This window comes from Musa acuminata, chromosome BXJ1-8 (genome assembly GCF_036884655.1).
Source record: "Musa acuminata AAA Group cultivar baxijiao chromosome BXJ1-8, Cavendish_Baxijiao_AAA, whole genome shotgun sequence".
Taxonomy (NCBI): Eukaryota; Viridiplantae; Streptophyta; class Magnoliopsida; order Zingiberales; family Musaceae; genus Musa; species Musa acuminata.
Genome location: NC_088334.1, coordinates 7,575,450 through 7,594,383, shown reverse-complemented (window position 1 = coordinate 7,594,383; position 18,934 = coordinate 7,575,450). Strand labels below are relative to the sequence as shown.

The 18,934-nt window shown below is 36.3% G+C and overlaps 3 protein-coding genes across 5 annotated transcripts; 1 reads left to right on the top strand and 2 right to left on the bottom strand.

Annotated features, from left to right (window-relative positions):
* Positions 1-273: 273 nt before the first annotated feature.
* On the bottom strand, positions 274-3,576 carry LOC135587355 (large ribosomal subunit protein eL18x-like). Its single transcript, XM_065078653.1, has 5 exons — positions 3,451-3,576; positions 3,270-3,359; positions 3,034-3,162; positions 2,762-2,944; positions 274-589 (listed from the first exon to the last, which is right to left on the bottom strand). Exons 1-5 carry the CDS (start codon positions 3,559-3,561, stop codon positions 431-433), a joined length of 672 nt encoding a protein of 223 aa, XP_064934725.1. The 5' UTR covers positions 3,562-3,576; the 3' UTR covers positions 274-430.
* An 891-nt stretch (positions 3,577-4,467) lies between these two features.
* On the bottom strand, positions 4,468-13,686 carry LOC103993360 (uncharacterized). Of its 2 annotated transcripts, XM_009413389.3 has the most exons (9): positions 13,535-13,628; positions 12,999-13,083; positions 10,383-10,464; positions 10,195-10,262; positions 9,152-9,249; positions 8,473-8,609; positions 7,814-7,881; positions 5,357-5,420; positions 4,468-4,763 (listed from the first exon to the last, which is right to left on the bottom strand). In XM_009413389.3, exons 2-9 carry the CDS (start codon positions 13,040-13,042, stop codon positions 4,746-4,748), a joined length of 579 nt encoding a protein of 192 aa, XP_009411664.2. In that variant the 5' UTR covers positions 13,043-13,083; positions 13,535-13,628; the 3' UTR covers positions 4,468-4,745. The 2 variants fall into 2 exon arrangements, with proteins under 2 accessions (XP_009411664.2, XP_009411665.2); XM_009413390.3 differs by lacking the exon at positions 12,999-13,083 and having other exon boundaries at positions 13,535-13,686.
* Positions 13,687-15,376: 1,690 nt separating this feature from the next.
* Positions 15,377-18,568, top strand: LOC135587353 (bidirectional sugar transporter SWEET16-like). Of its 2 annotated transcripts, XM_065078648.1 has the most exons (6): positions 15,377-15,510; positions 15,596-15,632; positions 15,765-15,975; positions 16,066-16,227; positions 17,662-17,781; positions 18,279-18,568. In XM_065078648.1, the coding sequence occupies exons 1-6, from the start codon at positions 15,477-15,479 to the stop codon at positions 18,450-18,452; spliced, it is 738 nt and encodes a 245-aa protein (XP_064934720.1). In that variant the 5' UTR covers positions 15,377-15,476; the 3' UTR covers positions 18,453-18,568. The 2 variants fall into 2 exon arrangements, with proteins under 2 accessions (XP_064934720.1, XP_064934721.1); XM_065078649.1 differs by lacking the exons at positions 17,662-17,781; positions 18,279-18,568 and adding an exon at positions 16,447-16,669.
* Positions 18,569-18,934: the final 366 nt, after the last annotated feature.

The following is an 18,934-nucleotide window of genomic DNA, read 5'->3' as shown; positions in this document are numbered from 1 at the left end:
TTGGTGTATTTTTTAATATCCTAAATATCTCGTCACTCTGCCTTTATTGTCCTTCTCCTTGACTCTTGGTTTGTCCTCGTTGATGCCTTTGTTGTCTTTAAGAGAAGGAGACCCTTAAGAATGTTGCTGATGGCTCCCATAGTGACGTCGTTGCATTAACCTTCGTTTATGCTCGCTTCAAAAGGATAATATGGCAAGTTCATTGGGGTGGATGCGGTGATGCCTAGTTTTCCGATCAGAGCTTTGGCAACAAATAGATTAAACTCATGCATGTCAAATTAAAAATAAAATTCTCAAATGAACTAAACAATCCTTGTTTCCTTGACAAAATCGAAACAAAAGCAAAACAGCAATGATGACAGGAAATCCTTAATGCCACAACAGTACCATTTAGTTCTCATAAAGTAATTAGAATATGATATGAGGCGGCTTAAACCCTAAATCCCCTGCTGTTCCTCCTTCCTCTAGCCCTTTCAAATTTCCTTCCCTTGGATCGGACATAAGGCTTGGTGTTGCTGTGTGGAACTCCAGGTGCTTTACCAAAGTGCTTCACAGCTTCCCTGGCATTCTTTGGACCCCTAAGGAGTACCTGTTTGTTAAATTAAGCATACATGAGAAACTGTCATAGTAAATCAAAAGGATTTACACAATTAAGGCAAAGGCAAGAAATTTTGCAGAATGCTGGGATAAAATTAACAAATTCAATCGAGCCAAGTCATCGTAAATCCAAAAAAATTATAGCTATGTAGACAAAGTTCAAAAAACACACTAGAAGATATTAGAATTTTAAAATGTAGCATAAATGAGAAACTGTCTGCATACACATCAAGACAGTCATAATATCTTTAGTTTGTCATTAAGAATTTAATGCACTAATTCAGAACCATTCTACCTGCTAGCAGGATAACATAATCATGTGAAAAATACGCTAGTGGACAGGGTATGAAAGAAAACCTAAAACTAAAGCCATCCTTACAATCCATTTTATTTTCTAAACAGATCTTTAAAAATAAGAACCAACATGTTTCTTTTTTGTGTATTTTGCCAATAACAATCACATATTATTGAAAGCTTTAGTCAGCAAAAGCTCATTTCAATAAAAATTTAGAAATAAAAACAACATCTCCAAAACATCCACAGTGTTCTACCTAGCCAATTATGATTGTTTGTACACTCATCACTTAATACTCCTCTGATCTTTCTATCTCAATTTTCTCTTTCTCATTCTATCTTTCTGCCTCTATTGAACCCTATATATCAATTTCTCGCTCCTGTTGCAGAACATGACAAATGAGATAACCATTATCCAGTTCTCATTAATCATCTCTCTTTATTATCCATGAAAACGTTGGCCTCTAGGATCTAGTTTCCCACTTTTGGATGATAATAAACTGTGAATGATCATCATATCTTGTCATTTTGATTTTATCTGGGTTGTGTATGACTATATTATGTTTCAATATTTAGATATTTTGTACCACATTAACTTAATACACTTATCACATCATGTTACATTTTGATATTTGATATAGTATGGCTCAACTTCATAAACTAGTCTAATAAACATTTTTTGATAGTGTGTGCTATGGTATTACATTAGTGATCAGCTTCACCTGATCACCCACTACCAGCTATCTAATATCTCTACATGAAAATCACCTTAGCTATGCACTTGTTTTACAATAATCAATAAATTGGCTTCTATACCCAAATAAGGATGGCCTTAAATTTCACAGATCAATCAAAGAAATAAGTGACTAACAAATTGATAAATATCATAAGAGCGCATCAAAAATAAATACAATAATATAGTGGGATGAATACTGTAAGAAATCAAGAGAAGATAGAAAACGAAGAAATGCATAATTTGAGTTGCAATTTAGAAGTTATCCTCACTCTGCTAAGAAGTAGCTGGATCTGCAATCAAGAGAAAAAATCAGGAGAAAGGAGGACAAATTTACTGCAAGATTCTGAAGGTTCTGTTACATGGCATTATAGCTGTAAAATGGATCAAGGCATCCCAACAACAGTCACACTCTTCTTCATTACATGAGCCACTTTGTATTTCCACAGAAGTTCTCATTGGTTCAGCATACAACACTCAACTAATTATAAATACAACCATCTGATCTAAATGTGCGGGCTGTCCAATCAGATATGAAGTCTCACACAGCAATAAGCATCACTTGTGAGGAACAAGCTTCAAGAATCATCAATTAGGGAGTCAATCTCATACAATCAAACAAAACACGGCTTGTACAAGGGTAGAAATAAAGCTTTTTTTAATTTTAGGAAAAAAAGGAATAAGAAAATGGATGACCAAAATAAAAAAACAACCAATTCAGGGTAGATTATTTTCTTCACCAAGAAAATACAAACAATTTGTGAGTGGAGAGATCAGAAAGAGAAAAGAGAGAAAACAAGAATAATAAGAGGGACCACACGAGCATCTGATATAGACATAATAAAGTTCCTTCAATCGAAAAACATCTAGGGAATCAGAAGTAAATTAACAATTACGAGTGTACATGTAAGTAAATTAATCAAAGGTAAGTCTCCAACATTTCTATAGATTTTTCCGGACTACAATTTAGTTTCTTCAGCAACTCACCAGGGACTAGTTCATTTGCAACTATGTAGCATATCTAAAATCATCAAAACCACTCCTCTAACTTCACAGAATGGAAATAGTAAGAGAATAGGCTTATAATATGGCGTGAAAAACAAGACAGAAGAAAACAGAAGTGAGGAAAAAGTATACCGTGTTCTGCCCAAGAGGCGCCCGAAGAGCAAGCTGATCAAAAGTCAAGCATTCCCCACCAGCCTTGATAATCCTAGCCCTCGCTGTCTCCGTAAACCTCAGAGCCGTCACCTTGAGCGCCGGAACCTCATAAACTCTCTTATCGTCGGTCACGGTCCCAACGATCACAGCAATCTTATTATCCTGGTCGAGATCAAATCAATCAGGACGATTGCAAGTCACGAATCTCGGAATCTCTACAGAGAAGAACTAGAGGCAATGAAAGGTCCAACCTTCCCATTCATGAAAGTGATGAGCCTCTTGAGGGAGATCGGGGGCCTGTTGATCTTGCTCATAAAAAACCTCTTAAGTATCACCGCATTGAACTTGCTCCCCGTCCTCCGCACCAAGAACCTATAGAGCTGATCCAACAGAGAGAACAGAAACGAATCCATCGTCAGATCTGATGTGAGAGCCAGTAAGAGAGCGCTCAGAAAAACCGAAATCAACCAGTGCAAGCCAGTTTAACCTTGACGAGAAGTTTGAGGTAGACATCGTCGGACCTCGGGGCAGTGCGCCTCGCCTTCTTGCTCCGGCCGCCGGCGACGATATCGATACCCTGAAATGGACCAAGGAGAGAGAATCCCGAATGAGAGCACAGGGGAGAACCAGGGCTAAGAATCGAGAAAGAGTGTTCGAGATGCGATCACCATTGCCCCTCGCTGTTCCTCGGCTCCTCCTAGCGGCGCTTCGGTTCTAGGGTTTTGGCGCTCTGATTCCCAGCGGGTGGAAATGCTTCGAGGGTATTTATACAGCACCATTGATTTGGGTTACCAGGGGAAACTTATTGTCAAATCTTGAGCATTGGATTTCGATGGTGAGATCTCAACCGTTGGATGGTTGAACATGATGGGGCGTGAGGATCAACCTGCTGTTATAGTTAGAATTCCGAGAACGCCCCTCACATTTCTCCTAAATAACAATTGTATTTGATTTTTTTAATAAAAATAATATTTTTTTTTATTTTGATTAGATTTATAATAATAAAATATTATATATTTTTAGAAGTATAATATAGTTTGGCAGGAGGCAAGGGAAGAAAGAATGGGCGCAGTAGATTCGAGGATGGGATGTGATCCATCTTCATCGACTTTATTCCATCTCTATTCAGCTAAAACCTTTTTTGTGCATCTTATGATTCCATAAGCTCAATTTGCCCTCTAGAATTATACAAGATTACGTGCCGCAAATAGAATTCGCAGTTAAGTAAAATTTCTTTTTTTTTCGTCTCTGTATAGGAAACAGAATATATATATATATATATATATATATATATATATATATATATATATATATATATATATATATATATATATAGATTGACTGGATCTTATGTAACAAGAGGAAAAAATATTTCTTTTCCTTCTAGTGGCAACGCAAGAAAACTGAAGTTTGACATATGCTTACACAAACAACAAAAAGAATGAGATCAAGAAGTTTTCTTGTCTTTCTTAAAGAATAAAGAACATCTAAAAAAAGAGGTGATTTCTCTTACAAGTTACTATATACGTCTATACTTTCACCATTTACCTACCAACATATCTTTTTGTGGCTTTTGCCCGTGCAAATAAACTAATCTATGGTTTGATGTGAGCTTACAACTAGTTTAACACTCTTATATTCTACTCTATACATGTTCACTGTTTTAGTGTAACAAGCAAAAAAAATTGCACAAACATTCAATTACCAAATCTATTTTAACGGCCAAATCAACTTTTTCTGTCACTCCTTCAAATCACAAGTCTAAAAATAAAAATCTTTTGCTGAGTATAGTGATGATAAACGTCTAAAATCAATCTCACAAAAAATGGCACGATCATAGTCCATTAATATATAAGTGTGATTTCATACATCATAATTGACGACTGGGAAAAAGGTGGTATGCATCCCTTCCAAGGATTTGCCTGCAAACGCTTGGGACTTTATACTTATTAAATAATTCCACTCACTCCAATCGTTCCATCTGTAACACAAACAAATTTCACATATGAGAATCTTAAATATCACAAAAAAAAAAAAGTCATCAATGTTTGTAAAAAGAAATTGAACATCTAGTATTCAAAATCTGAATAAATTAATTGAATGCACATCATAAAATCATCACTAAAAGCATCATTGTTCTGCACGTTTTATTTCTTCAGCTGCCTTCGGCATATCATAGGAGGTTTGTACTTAACGAGAGAAACTTAACACTCATTGGATTAGGTAATCAGGGTTGATGCTGATTCATCAGCTCTATCTACATGAGTGAATACTAGCATAGTAACACAGATGAACCAACTAGTTATTTGGTTCATAGGTTTCCTCGAGGTTGACCACATGTCAACTTTCTTCTTATTACTATGGCTGCAGTTTGTATGCACAAACTTAATTTGTGGAGTTTTCACTGACGACTGACATACTATATATAATATAGGCTGGAAAGTGAAAATATGTATCTCATACATTTATGTGAAAAAACAGAACGTGAAAAAGAATATATCTTGAAGAGAAGAAAAAAAAAATATTTACAGAAATCTTTTTTATTTCAAGAAAGAAAGGAAAGAAGAAATATACCTTCCAAAGACCATCATTCAGATAGTGCATATTATCAACTCCAATTCCCTTGTTGATAGTCTTTCTGCGTCAAGAACAATAATCACATTCTAAATTTAGCATATTTTAACAAAATAAAAACATGACCATAGGTTACAAAAATGAGGCTTTGGCTGCTTTAGCCACTATTTTATCGCACCTTTATGAAGAAACAATTAAAATTGCACCGGTGTGGTGCCAATGAATGCCGACCAAAGTCACCATACTTTGCAGGAAATCTAAGTAATTATGCATGCTATAATAAACTAATAAAAGCATTGATAGGTTGAATCAAAGTTGAGATAATTTATTTCCATTCTACAATATGCCAAAAGACATTGATATACTGAAAGATCCTTGATGACACCTTCCATTGGAATATGAAGATGCAAAAATTCATTTATACCCTTCAGAAGACAGACATATTGATGATCTTGTCGGCAACTCTAAAGTATTAACCTTTCTTCTATGAATATTGCCACTGCTTCCTTCCATCTAAATGCATACTAATGGCATTAGCCATATCTCGAAGGAAGTTGCTTTCTACCTTTTTAAATAAGCACTGGTACTACTGCACTTTCTGAACTGTAGAATATGAAGGAGCAAAAGTTTTAAAAAATGTAAAGAACATACTGATGATACCGTCCACAATTTTGGACTCTCCATGAATATGCAACTACTTCCCTTCCATCTAAATTTGTATTAGCGACCCTGAGCACAACTCTGAAATGATTGGTATCTACTAACTGAATATTGCTGCTACTGCCCTTCTAGTCATGTAAGTCCATCAAAGGACGGAAGCAGATTGAACTTTTCTTTAAGAAAAGAGCACAGGTTAATTGATGAAAGAAAATAAGACCTTAGCATATAACAAACACGATATGCTGCCTTTGATGCATTTAAAAGACATGACGTGAAGTAGCGAGTATTCACTAAAAAATGTGGAAACCGATCACTTCCTTGTCATCTAGGAAAATGTGTCCTATAACACAAGTCTAAGTTGAATGGTTTCAGCCATCTATATAGAGACCAGAGAAGTGACTAAAGCATCTTTAAGATGCGAAGCAGCTCTTTCAAATTCCAAATTTACCCCTCTAGTTTGATCATATGTTCACAGTTAAAGAAGAAATACTGACTTGATGAGATGAGAATTTTGCAGTTTCAAGGTTGTGGTTTTCCATGTAGCTTTTAGCACTACAATTAACAGCTACAGACAAGAGGGGGAAAAACAATAATATAGGGTATGTCTACCTGCCTGGACCAACACAAGGAACAATGAATATCTTTTTGCAAAAAATACTGGGCCACAGATGTCTGGGCCAAGATCAGCCCAAAACATCTCAGCTTAGTGTGTGTGGCCTACCATTTTATGATGAGATTCCGTATTACCTATATTAGCTACATAATAAAATTCCAACCACTAATGTCTGACTATTTACCATAATTGTATTGTGCTAAACTGAAGAGTGCCCAAGTGGTGGCCTTTGGTACAGAAGTCAGTAACACAAAAAAGTTATGGTAATCCAACAAGATATAGGTTGTAATAGATAATAACACTTGCTTATTTCGGAGTAATATTATACGCATTGTTTAAGGTTTTGGTTGGACCGATCCGTACAACAGGTATTTACCAGTTTGACCATGAGCCAGCATGTGAACTATAAAATTTCACCTGGTATGTTACCATTACAGTTACTGTGCTGAGCAAACTGCCTAGTATATTTACTAGTACCGAGTTGGCGAGTTGTACCAAGGAGAAACCAATACCCAACCCAAAATGTTTTCCTCTCTTACCCAAAATCCGCTTTCCTCCACACTTTCAACTCCTTCCGACTTCAAATTTTATTTAATTTCTTCTCTCAAGTGCTCCCATTTTCCACCAAATTTCCCAGATAAATTGGATTTGGAGATTTCTCTCCTGCTATGGAGTGGATTTCTAGAGATCAATCTTAGCTTTTCTCCCAATAAAACTGAGTACCAATCATATCCTTATATTTACAACTTCAATTTCTTGCTTAAGAAGGGTTTTTGCTCAAATTAAGGCTAAATTTTTTGTTTTAAGCATACATTATTTCTCTAGACAGATCTATGCATATTCTGTGTAGATTATTCGAATCTAAGCTATATCAGCATAGATCCGGACAAGATGGTGCAAGTCCACCTATGATCAGTACAGAACCTTGCATATCTGATAGTTCCACATATCCGATAGATCCATGCAAATCCACCATAGATCTGTCATTTTCCGTTATTCAAGTATATATTTTTTAATTATGAACCTAAATCTTTGATATCTGTAGATAAATTTTTCAAATTGTTAAATCAATCTAGTTTAGAATAAGACATGATTTTACCAGTTAGTCCACTGGTCTTAAAATGAGAAGGATAAAAAAGGTGAACATATGAGCTACATAAAACAATCGAGTAAGAAAAACTTACATGTCTTTTGCTGATAGTTTTGTATACCCAATAGCCAATGCATGTTGCTTTCCTTCAGCCATTATGGCCTGAAAAGGGAAAACATAAACCTCTTATTATCACGATTAACACAAGCCACGATCTACCTTGCAGTGAAGTCAGATCACAAAAAACTACAAGTAATCTGAACTATTATTTTTCAAATACTGACTCACTGATTCACTGCACAAAGAGTACATGTGATATAAGTTATTTTTTACTGATATTTTAACTCTAAGTCCCTGCATATCGAATTTTACTTTTTCCAATTGTTAGCAGAGTGCCCACTAAGTGCAGCTTTATTAATCTAGTACCTCACAGTCAAGGAATGCAAGTATATGTAGAAAGGTTGTATGTCCAGATCTATCTAACACAGACTTGAGGCATAGTGACATCATACACCACAATAATATGTTACTGTTGGTATATAATAATTTATTAATTTATAATAACAGGGTTTCCACGACGAGTAGCAGAATCTGTTCAAAATATTTTTTTATGCAAATATAGCTGCTCCTCGGGTCATCCTATGCTGGGTCTACTAGGTTTGACTAGTCCATACTTGTTGGTCAGGACGCTGAATAATCAACTGAATTAAGTTCTCTGATGAATATATTTATACGAGCAGGATGAGACTGTACCACAGGTTTTTCCTCCAACACTTCCTCATCCAATGTACCGCCAGGGGATGTGAGACCAGGACACATTATGTTTGCACCTGATAGGACAAACTTGATAGCACCTCTGTCTACTTGAAACTTCTTCATTATATCTGGATCTGAAACAGAAAGTTGAAGAGCAAAAGAAGAAAATGATAAAAATGCTCTTTATCATTTCATGAAGACAAATAGCAGGAGAGGATCCATGCAGTTAATCCCACATGGTTGGGCCCTATGTGTAGTAAGCCAAAAGTCCAATATACCTATATATTGCTAGTGCTTGTCTAGAAAACTCACGGAGCTGATACGAAGTCTTGAATTTACTGTGAAGTCATATGGATTTATCATATATTAATACAAATGAGTGTAGCTGATACACTTGTCCTTATGCATTCTGAAGCATCTGACAGCATTTAAAGTGTCCATGCTACAAACTGTGAGATTGTTGGTAATATAACAAATAACAATTACAAATGGTATCTGACTAGTCAAATCTGACAAGATTGAAGTTATAAGGACCTCAAATAGACTTATGTTCTATCAAAACTCGATGAGAATCTGAGCAAGAAATTCACACAATAAACAACAATTTTCCAATAGCAAATTTGAGGACCAAAATGTAGTTACTCTGGAAAGAAAAAGAGTAGAAGTGACACATTACATTGATGAAGAAGCCTCAGCGTTGGCATATAAGGTCCATCACGGATGTTGAAAAAAAGTGGCACATTATTCACCACCACAAGATTCAGATGATTTTGACTAGATAAAGAGAATAAAAATAATGTTAATTAGGCATCCACTTGTATACTTGAGTTTATTTTAGACAATTCCTAATCACTGGCAACCAGCAATATCATGCATACTTAAACAAAAAAATTATAAATTTGTTCAAATAAGTAAATCATTTGAAGGATGTTAAGTGCCTCAAACTTCCAATATACAGAGGTTGAAAAGTGAAAACAAAATCCAAAGAAAGAGTCTCTATAACATTGAACACGTAAGTTTGCTGAATGCTACATAATCAACACAAATACTAGGTTACAAAAAATAATCCAATATGCACATCAAACAAGAAGTCTCTATGACATTGTTAGGTTATTTCTTACACAAACCAGGAATACTTGTAGATCTTATCACTAAACTGAAGTTTGTATGCTCTACAAAAAGAAGTACATCCCTTAATTAAATAAAAACACCAACAAATTTATTAAAAAGACATTTGATACTAAAATTTTAACTATTAGAAATATCTAATAAAACAACAGCACAAAATTAACCAGATTGAGTTGTGTATGCAAAATTTCTAATTAAAATTCTAGGTTTTACAAATCGAAATAGGAAACAACATCTGCTGTTTGAAAAAAAAGAAGTATTAGGAATGCATTCTAAATCAACGTTGATCAATTTGGGTGGTCAGAACAAAAGAATGGGTGATTGGTCCAAAGAAACTGCAAAATCAAAGATTCAAACTACAGAAAAAAATATAATAATGAAAATTTCAAAATAATACCTTAAACAACCACTAAAAAATTATATTTCCCAAAAATAGCATAATGCCAAGAGGAATAGAAGCGATTACTTGTAACCTATTAGTGATTCACATAATATAAATGCTACGGTATAGTAACACGCAGATCCATAAAATGCTTTTTTTGCTTGACATGACTAAGTTCTAAAAGATGTAAGTGAAAATGCTATACTAACCATTTTGTAACAATCAGAGGCGCCTTTTTAGGGAGTATGTCGTCTAATAAAGGTTCAAGACCAGGATACTGTAAGATGGAGTGATAATATCAGATATAATTATACAAAGGAACAAGGAGGTGTGTAAGAGTTGCATTGCAGTAAAAGGAACACATTGGAGAAGAATTGAGTCTTCATTGAATGCAGACCTCATCAGCAATGCTTTGACGAATCTTCCGTTGTACAGATGCCTTCACTTGGTTTTGTGCAGATATATCCTCCAGGGAGAATCTTCAAAAAAATACTAGTGCAATTTTCAGAAATATATGACTCAAGAAACATTAATTTCTAAACCAAGGTAAAAATCAACTCTTTTAGTTGAAGACAAGAATCAAATTTCATTCACATTAAATGCCCAAAACATATGTTTAGTAAAATGATGATCATGGACCTTTCGTTCAAACTTAACCTCCAACAAATTATAAAGAGAAATTACTTTTCTGCAAAACATATGTTAGGACTCTTGAAATACTTTTCTGCAACTGAGATACAAGTGCATTCCAAGAAATGATAAATGCAATAGGAAGCTTTTGAAATGTGCAATTCAATTACAGACATAGTTAAACGATCCTTTCAATGGAATGTTATATGTTCCATTCAAAAGAAACTAAATATAAGAAAGCACGAAACTATTTAAATATCAATGATTTCATAGATTTCAACTCTTCTACCATAATCTTTTTTGACCCAACTAAATGCATGGTTGATATTCACTATGACAAGATATCTTACTTATGTAACAAGCATGGCTCAAAATACTGCTTGGATCAGTATGTATTAGATTGCATTTATCAATCTGAGGCTGAACCACACGCGGACCAAGGGTTTTACAGTCTTGTCCAGTTTGCAGGTTACTGCCTGGAAGCCTGCATAAATTAGGTGGTATGCCCAGTTTGAATTTATTTTTTTTAGATTTTAGGGTTTGGAGTTTTCAAAACTCCCACTTTCTTTCTACCTTAACCGAAAAGGGGTTTTGCCTAGTGCCGCTACCTTCGCTCGTCACCTGCCATCACTTGCCCAATGACCCACGTGATACTTACTCTTCCTCTTCCTCCTCTTAGTTTGCACCTCCTCTTCCTCATCAACCTCCTCGTCCTCCTCCTCCTTTTCTTTGTCTTCTTCTCTCCTCCTCCTTTTCTTCTTCTCCTCCTCTCCCTCCTCAACGTCCTCTTGCTCCTCCTCCTCCTACTCTTCTCCACCTTTTCTTCATAATCTCCTCCCCTCCTCTACTCCGGCTCTTCTTCTTCTTCTCCTTCTCCTCCTTTTCTTCTTTTTCTTCTCTTCCTCCTCAACCTCCTTTTCCTCCTCATCTACTCTGGCTCTCCTCCTCCTACTCCCTTCTTAGTGCCAATCAATATGTTAGCATACCATATGTCACATGCTAGTATGTACCATACCTATATCAGTTTGGGACCAGTACAGCTTTGGTGACTGAAATTTTGAACATGGTAGTAAGTGAACTAAGTGATATCACGATATAAAATAATGCTTCAAATCTTCACCTATGCATTACAAATCAATCTAAGTGGCGCATCACATATATGAGCCTGTATCATGATATATAATGTCCTATTTCCTAGGTGATGATGGCATCAACCATTTCATATTAATAGAGATATGATCCCCTAGATGGCTATGCAGATACCATGATGTATGAAGGCAATGATATAATCTCTACTAACCATTATTGATTACTTTTATCCTTTTTACAAAATCACAAATATTTTCTCATAGATTGTATTAAATATGATAGCTATACAAAGGAAAAATAAGGTCTGACTAAATTTTGTATCTCAAAGATAAGGATCCTTTTCATAGACCAGAGGAAACACAAAAGAACATTCACATGTGGAGAATGGCATAAGTAATTCGTCAATATAAAACAATTCACCAGCCAAATTTATCTTCTAAATCATCAAGTAGCTCTTCTATATACTATCTACCAATTAAACCTCCTACACCAAAGCAAAAACATAAAAACAGAACTTCAGCACACCTATAGTGGTAATTCCCCATCAGCCCCCAAAAAGGAAAAGAGAAGAAAATGATCAGAAGGAAAAGAAAAAAGAAATGGAAAAGGAGTGTAGTATAAAACATCAATAATTTGCTTAAGCGAAACAGATTGGATAATGTCTGGCCTAAACCAGATAGAGCTGGATTCAAATATTTAGATACAGATATTAACTGGACCCAAGTTCAGATGCAGTGCAAATGTGAATCTGTTAAATCAAAAGTATAAAAGAATTCATAAAAGACCTAGAAAAGCAGGATCTGGATTCAGATATCAGATAGTACTTGGATTCAAAATTGTATATCAATATACATACAGTCCATCTATTACACAAGCATGATGCTTAGCAAAAGAGAACTTCACCTGGTATAAGCAGTGAAAGTCTGATCTAGGAGAAGAGTATTAAGATTTAAGAGCAAAAAAATTATTCTTTTTTATAGGATTTGAGAATGTCAGAGAGAGAGAGAGAGAGAGAGACCACAGTAAAGATAATATGCGGATTCATTTAGGTTCTTAAGCATCAAACACAGGGATCCTGATCTCACATCAAACTTTCCATTTTCATCCCCTTTTTCATTTATTCTTCCCATTCTTTTCCAATCAACATTTCAACGGAAATATGACCAAGATAGGGTAGCTTCCTCTTTTCTTACTTGCACAATGACTTTCCTATCTAGCTGTAATTATCAGCTGCTTATATGATTAATCATTATCCTAGGGCTACAAATAAAACAATTATTTACGTTGCCATAACCTGCTTCGGAGCTTCACAGCAGCATTTACACTCCCTTTATGCATTACCAGTCGCAATGTTATCCATTCATCTCCAACTGATCCTTCTTCACCTCCCCCAAAATCAAAAAAATCTCACAATAACACAAATATTACCGACAGCAGATAATACCAAAAGAAAATCAACATCACGTCGTAGGATCATCAGTCGATCAACAGACCTTTTAGAAAATGAATCTTGTAGTAAGTAGTCAAATAAACCGATCATACAGCCTGTGAATCTATATGTGCAAATGATAAAATAACAACGACCCACCAAACCCCCTTAGAACGACTAAAAGACGCATTTGAGTGAAACAATTGAACTCAGAGGTCGGTGAGTGAAACCCTAAAATCACACGCATTCATGGCGCCAAGAGAAACAAAACCCACACCATATCGATCGAAACATAAATCGACATAACAATACCTAATCCGAAACTCAAAAGAAAGATTCACAAAGAAAAGGTAAAAAAAAGTTTAGGGGAATTAATATTTAGGTCTAGAGAGACGGCTCACTTTTTGAACATAGTGTAGAAGAAGGGGAGAGAGATCGAGCGAGGAGCAACGGATTGCGACGAACGAGAGGTAGGGGACGTCGGATCGGAGAGAGGAAGGCGTCGCTTGGAGATGAAGCGGATCGGGACGGCAAGCGCACGTGAGTCGAACGCTTAAAGATAACGGCCGTCATAATAAAAAGATAACGTCCGGTATATAAGGAACAAATAACGTTGCGGTTGTGCATAACTGTTACAGAACGAAATGTAACGGGTCGTTATAAACTATAATAAAATGGCATTTATATGTAACAGAAACGGCATTAAAATTATTTTTTTGGGAGGAGTTGATATGACTCCTGAACTAAAAAATTACAAATGTCATTAGAATTATTGCTCGAAATCACACATATGGCATTAAACATTAATGCCACACTTGCAATAGAGGAGAAATCAAGTCAAATCGGTGGGCTGAATTATTTGAAGGGCTCGAAGCCATGATTGAATGGACACAAAAGTGGCCATTCGACGCGTTCCACGCATTAGAAGAGCAAACCACGGGGAACAAAATAGAAGACTACAAGGCAACTAAATTAAGACCCTGCCTCACTTAATTTAGAAGGCTGGTGTTGGTGAATCTTTACAATGTGGTCAAGGTGTCAGAATGACTCGGTTCAATCCCGGATGCGTGCTCACGTGAATGTTCGGGTCACGTCGACATCGGGTTGGATTAGGTCCAAGCGTCATCTCTCGAACGCGGTTCTCCCTCGACGAGTTGCGACTGTTTCGTTGTTGGTTTCTGCAAAAAGGTCAAGATCAGGAGGGAAATTTCGTGACTCGACCCCTCCGAAGTTCAACTCAGTGTTGTGAAGTTAAAGGGAATCGAGTATTCGAACCCCTCCTCATGATCAAGGAATGTTAACTTTTATACCTACAAGGATGAGTTGATAGTACAGGATCAATTAACTGTGGTCGGCTTCTCGGGTGGCTAACTAAAGCTTCCATGCGAGCGCCGATCAACCTACACGAATCGGCGCCGTGCGACGCCGCCCTAAGTTTTCTGGGATGATTGTACCATAATGATGTCGTTCGTACAAAGGGGGCGACGAGTGGCTACCCACCACGTGTGTGCTACGTGCCACATCAGACTTGAAGTTTCACATCTGTATCGTCATGTCTGCTTGCGTGGGTCCATATGGACGATACCAAAATGTGTCATATCAACTAGCATGTTTAAATAATATTTAAAATATTTGTCAATTAGGTATTCTTTTTTATCTTAGACTCCAATCTGTGAATTAATCTTAAAAGATTGCGGTCCAAAAATATTGATTTGTCGATTTGGTGCTCTTTTGTTGGAAGTCAAATTTTTCGGTTTAGTCTTTTGTAAGATTTGGTGTAAGAAGTTCTCAGTCGACAAAGTATCAGTGGTTACACGTTCCATCACAATGGCACCATCGAGGGGGCCCTTCCATTTATGGCCTTTCACTTTCACCCAAGCAGCTCTATTGCTTCTACGCTCGACTCCTTCAAGTATTGATATCACGAGTTCTTAACCTAAAAGATTGGCTATCACATGTTTCTTCACTACGTGCTAATTAAATTAAGTATTTAAATTATTATTTATAGTTTTTACTAACTTCTTTATAGATCTTCATCTATTTTATTTTATTTTATTTTATTTTTTATAACTATATTCGTTGTTCTTTCTTATTTTAACCTCAACCGTTGAAATGAAGCCATGGACTCAGAAGCCTTACGTTGATCACACAGTAATGCATGACGTGGCACTGCTTTCGAGCAGCTTTGAGGGGCCACCTACACCTAATAATAGTAACCTAACATATTATATATGCACCCATATACTCTTATGTGCATCCCTAATACTAGTGGGTCAGTGCAAGTTTTCTTCTCTTTCCATCTTCCTCTTCTTCCCCATTTTTCTCCTCGAGCGTCCTTCAGCAATGGAAGCCTCGCTGCTCGTTGTAGGAGTGATCGGTGAGCTCTATAGCCGTTCGAGTTACGTCTTATTTCCGTTTCAGCCTTCTCCCTCAAATGACCTACTGGTCTGTGGATCTTGCAGGGAATATTATCTCAGTTCTGGTCTTTGCTTCTCCCATGTAAGTCATGCTGATATATGATCTTCATCTCGGAAGCATATGAATGATGGATATATTGCAGTCTCTCTACGCGATGAATGTTTTGCGTACTATCTATCTAACAAGTATCTTTCAATCCGTTCACCCAAACAGCAAAACGTTTTGGAGGATAGCGAGAAGCCGTTCGACCGAAGACTTCGAGTCGGCTCCCTACGTCGTCACCCTCCTCAGCTCCTCTCTCTGGGTGTACTACGGCATCACAAAGCCCGGCGGCTTACTGGTCGCCACCGTCAACGGCGTCGGCGTCATCATGGAAGCAGTCTACGTCACCCTCTTCCTCCTATTTGCTACTCCACAGCTGAGGGTACGTACGTGAGGAGTGCTTGCCATTGCGAATGTTAACGATAGCTTTGGATTAACTCACCTGATCATGAGCTTTGTGGTGTGCTCAAAGGCTAAGACGGCTGTGCTGGTCGCCGCACTGGACGTCGGTTTCTTGGGAGCGGTGGTTCTGGTCACAAGCTTGGCCGTCCACGGAAGCTTGAGGGTGATGGTGATAGGAACCATATGTGCCTGTCTCAATGTGTTCATGTATGGATCACCACTTGCTGCAATGGTAAGCCGGATTCTTCCATATTCTTCAATCTAAATTTTAGTTGATCTACATGCTCTACAAGTAACTTTGCAAATCATGAGCTACTGACGATCTAAGAACAAAGACGCATCTCATATACTGCATCAATATAGTGGGTGAAAAGAGGATCAAAGATTGACTGTAAGCTCGTGAGTGATAGGGACCTAATTTCCTTCTTCTTTTCCCTTTGGTTACGTGAAGAGCTTGCAAGTACCAATAGCTTATCTGTTCTATTCCTGGAATCGAGATATACGTGGTGTGCTATCCATGATTGCTTCCCAGATTTTGTGAACGCTGGGGAAGAAGGTTGCTGATCAGATCGCTGTCTCGTTCCTCGCACGCATAGCACCAATGATATGGGGGTCGGTGTGTGGTTTGTGTTGGACTACAACCGATTGAGCACGTGTTGGAGTAAAATAAGTGGACCTATCGGACAACTCACGACATCTGTCTCCTTCTGTTTTAAAATATTAAAGTTATATATTAATTATATCAAAATTGATTAGGGCGTTTATGCTATTTTAAAACTTCCAAAGGACAGATGTGCAAAAACACGTTCGGTTTTAAGTGTTTAATCTTTTGTGAATTAAGTCCTTTAATTCTTGTTATTTATAAATAGGTCCTCCAAATGCGGGATATCTTCCTATATGGTATTTGGTCATCGGTAGAAACATAATACATATGATAGCATATCTTATTATTGTGAATAATCCAATCTATGTGTGGGCACGACATGCTACATAAAAATCTATGTAAGCTTTGTCGGCACCATTCCTCCAATCCCTTTCTTTCGTCTCATCCACTCACTTCTTTAGAATAAAGTGAGGACACATATAAAATATGATCTAATCAAAATCCAATGGTGGATGGGATGCAACGACAAGTTACATCGTCCCAATCGGCATCGTGGCCTTTGTATGATCATACATTGATTCTACATATCAAATTTGGGAGAACAGCCACAAAGGATGACACAATTGCTCGGATTGTCCTTGCAATCTATGGATCCCATATGGTGATAATTTCTTTAGCCAAAGCATTAGTATTAGATAATTAAGTTGATAGTGTCTCTCAAATTCCCTCAGCATTCTCAATGTTTCTTAGGACGTCATTCTTTTTCCTTTGTGTTTTAAAGAAATTGGTATATATTCTCGAAAGAAAGAAAGAGATGACAAATTCTTAATCGTTTCATATGCTTAGCAAATGCTTCAAGCTTGAAGTATACATTTCGAAGAAATATAGTGAAACTTGTAATTTTAGTTTAATACTGTAATTTTTTTTGTTATTGAATGAATTACAAGAAAATTTTGGTAGGGTATGCCAAGAAGAGGTCTCAAATATATGCTTTAGAATTCACTTAATACTTTGAGTACATGACAAGAATAATCAATGCGTTTGTTTTCAATATGTGTACAGAAAACTGTGATCACAACAAAGAGTGTGGAGTATATGCCGTTCTTTCTTTCCTTCTTTCTCTTTCTTAACGGAGGAATTTGGATAGTCTATGCGATATTGGATAAAGATATCTTTCTCGGGGTATGTTTCTCCTTCCTTTTACCGATTCATTAGTTTTACATCAAATTTCTCTGATGTTTTATTACTAACAATTAAATATTTCGATCATTGTTCCTTATGTTCTTAAGATCAGTCAAACCTCTTGCATTATTACTAACATTTTATTATTTTTCAACATTATGATCCATAAGTATAACTTGCCTAATTACTACCCTAAAAGGATTTTATTTTTAACCGAAGAGAGAGAGAGAGAGAGAGAGAGAGAGAGAGAGAGAGAGAGAGAGAGAGAGAGAGAGAGAGAGAGAGAGATAAGATGATCATTCAATTTTATTTTTTTGTGTATGGATTTCTTGTTCATCTATCTTAATTACAATGTTAATTTATTTCTAATGTTTATTTTCATGACCCATCAAAAGGACAAAAACTAAAAAACTTAGTTGATATTTGTCTCGATCTTAAGGGTCTTGAGATGACTATTACATGTTTATTATATGACACAAGGTTTTCTTTTCTTGCAGATACCCAATGGAATTGGTCTTATTCTGGGAACAATTCAATTGATCTTATATCTAATCTATGTGAATGCTAAAGCCTCAAAGCAATTAGGGGATTCACATGAAGAAGAATGGCAGCATCAACAGCTGATTAACTCAAACAGTGAACATGAGGCTGATGAAGAAGCTCATATCTAAAAGCTTAATAATAAGCCTCTTAGGGGTTATGATGTTTTTTATGCTTCATGATTCCTTAAATTAGCATGGTTTTATTATATGTTTATCTTAATTAATGTCGCTAGCCATAAATTTCACATTTGTCTCTATTCCCTTGTAATTTTTGGCACTGGTAACCCTAGAAACCTCTAAAAGGACTCAAAAGCTTAATCATAATTTTAATTTTAAAAATAATCATCAATAAAAAATAAAAATTTGTAAAAGTTACATGAACTAAAAGCATACATCAATTACTATAGCAGTTGTTCTTCACCAATTTTTGTATGGCATTTTACACAACAAGCCAAGAATATTTGAGGAAATATGTCAATTCTTGAAATAAGACTTTATATTTAAAATTAAAATACCAATATATATGTGTGTGTGTTTTCGATTGTGAGTCGACATGGTCTCCTCGTCTCGAAGGCGTAAGGTCATCCGAGGAACTCTAGTGACTGCCTCAA

Excerpts from the sequence above, each read along its gene's own strand:
- LOC135587355 (XM_065078653.1), bottom strand. The coding sequence starts at position 3,561 with ATGGTGCTGTATAAATACCCTCGAAGCATTTCCACCCGCTGGGAATCA. Across the intron at positions 2,945-3,033 it reads TCACTTTCATGAATGGGAAG|GATAATAAGATTGCTGTGAT; the intron begins GTTGGACCTTTC and ends GATCTCGACCAG. Across the intron at positions 590-2,761 it reads CGCCTCTTGGGCAGAACACG|GTACTCCTTAGGGGTCCAAA; the intron begins GTATACTTTTTC and ends TTTAACAAACAG.
- LOC103993360 (XM_009413389.3), bottom strand. The coding sequence starts at position 13,042 with ATGCATAAAGGGAGTGTAAATGCTGCTGTGAAGCTCCGAAGCAG. Across the intron at positions 10,465-12,998 it reads GCTGTGAAGCTCCGAAGCAG|ATTCTCCCTGGAGGATATAT; the intron begins GTTATGGCAACG and ends ATTTTTTTGAAG. Across the intron at positions 10,263-10,382 it reads GTCAAAGCATTGCTGATGAG|TATCCTGGTCTTGAACCTTT; the intron begins GTCTGCATTCAA and ends TCCATCTTACAG.
- LOC135587353 (XM_065078648.1), top strand. The coding sequence starts at position 15,477 with ATGGAAGCCTCGCTGCTCGTTGTAGGAGTGATCG. Across the intron at positions 15,511-15,595 it reads GCTCGTTGTAGGAGTGATCG|GGAATATTATCTCAGTTCTG; the intron begins GTGAGCTCTATA and ends TGGATCTTGCAG. Across the intron at positions 16,228-17,661 it reads GATCACCACTTGCTGCAATG|AAAACTGTGATCACAACAAA; the intron begins GTAAGCCGGATT and ends ATATGTGTACAG.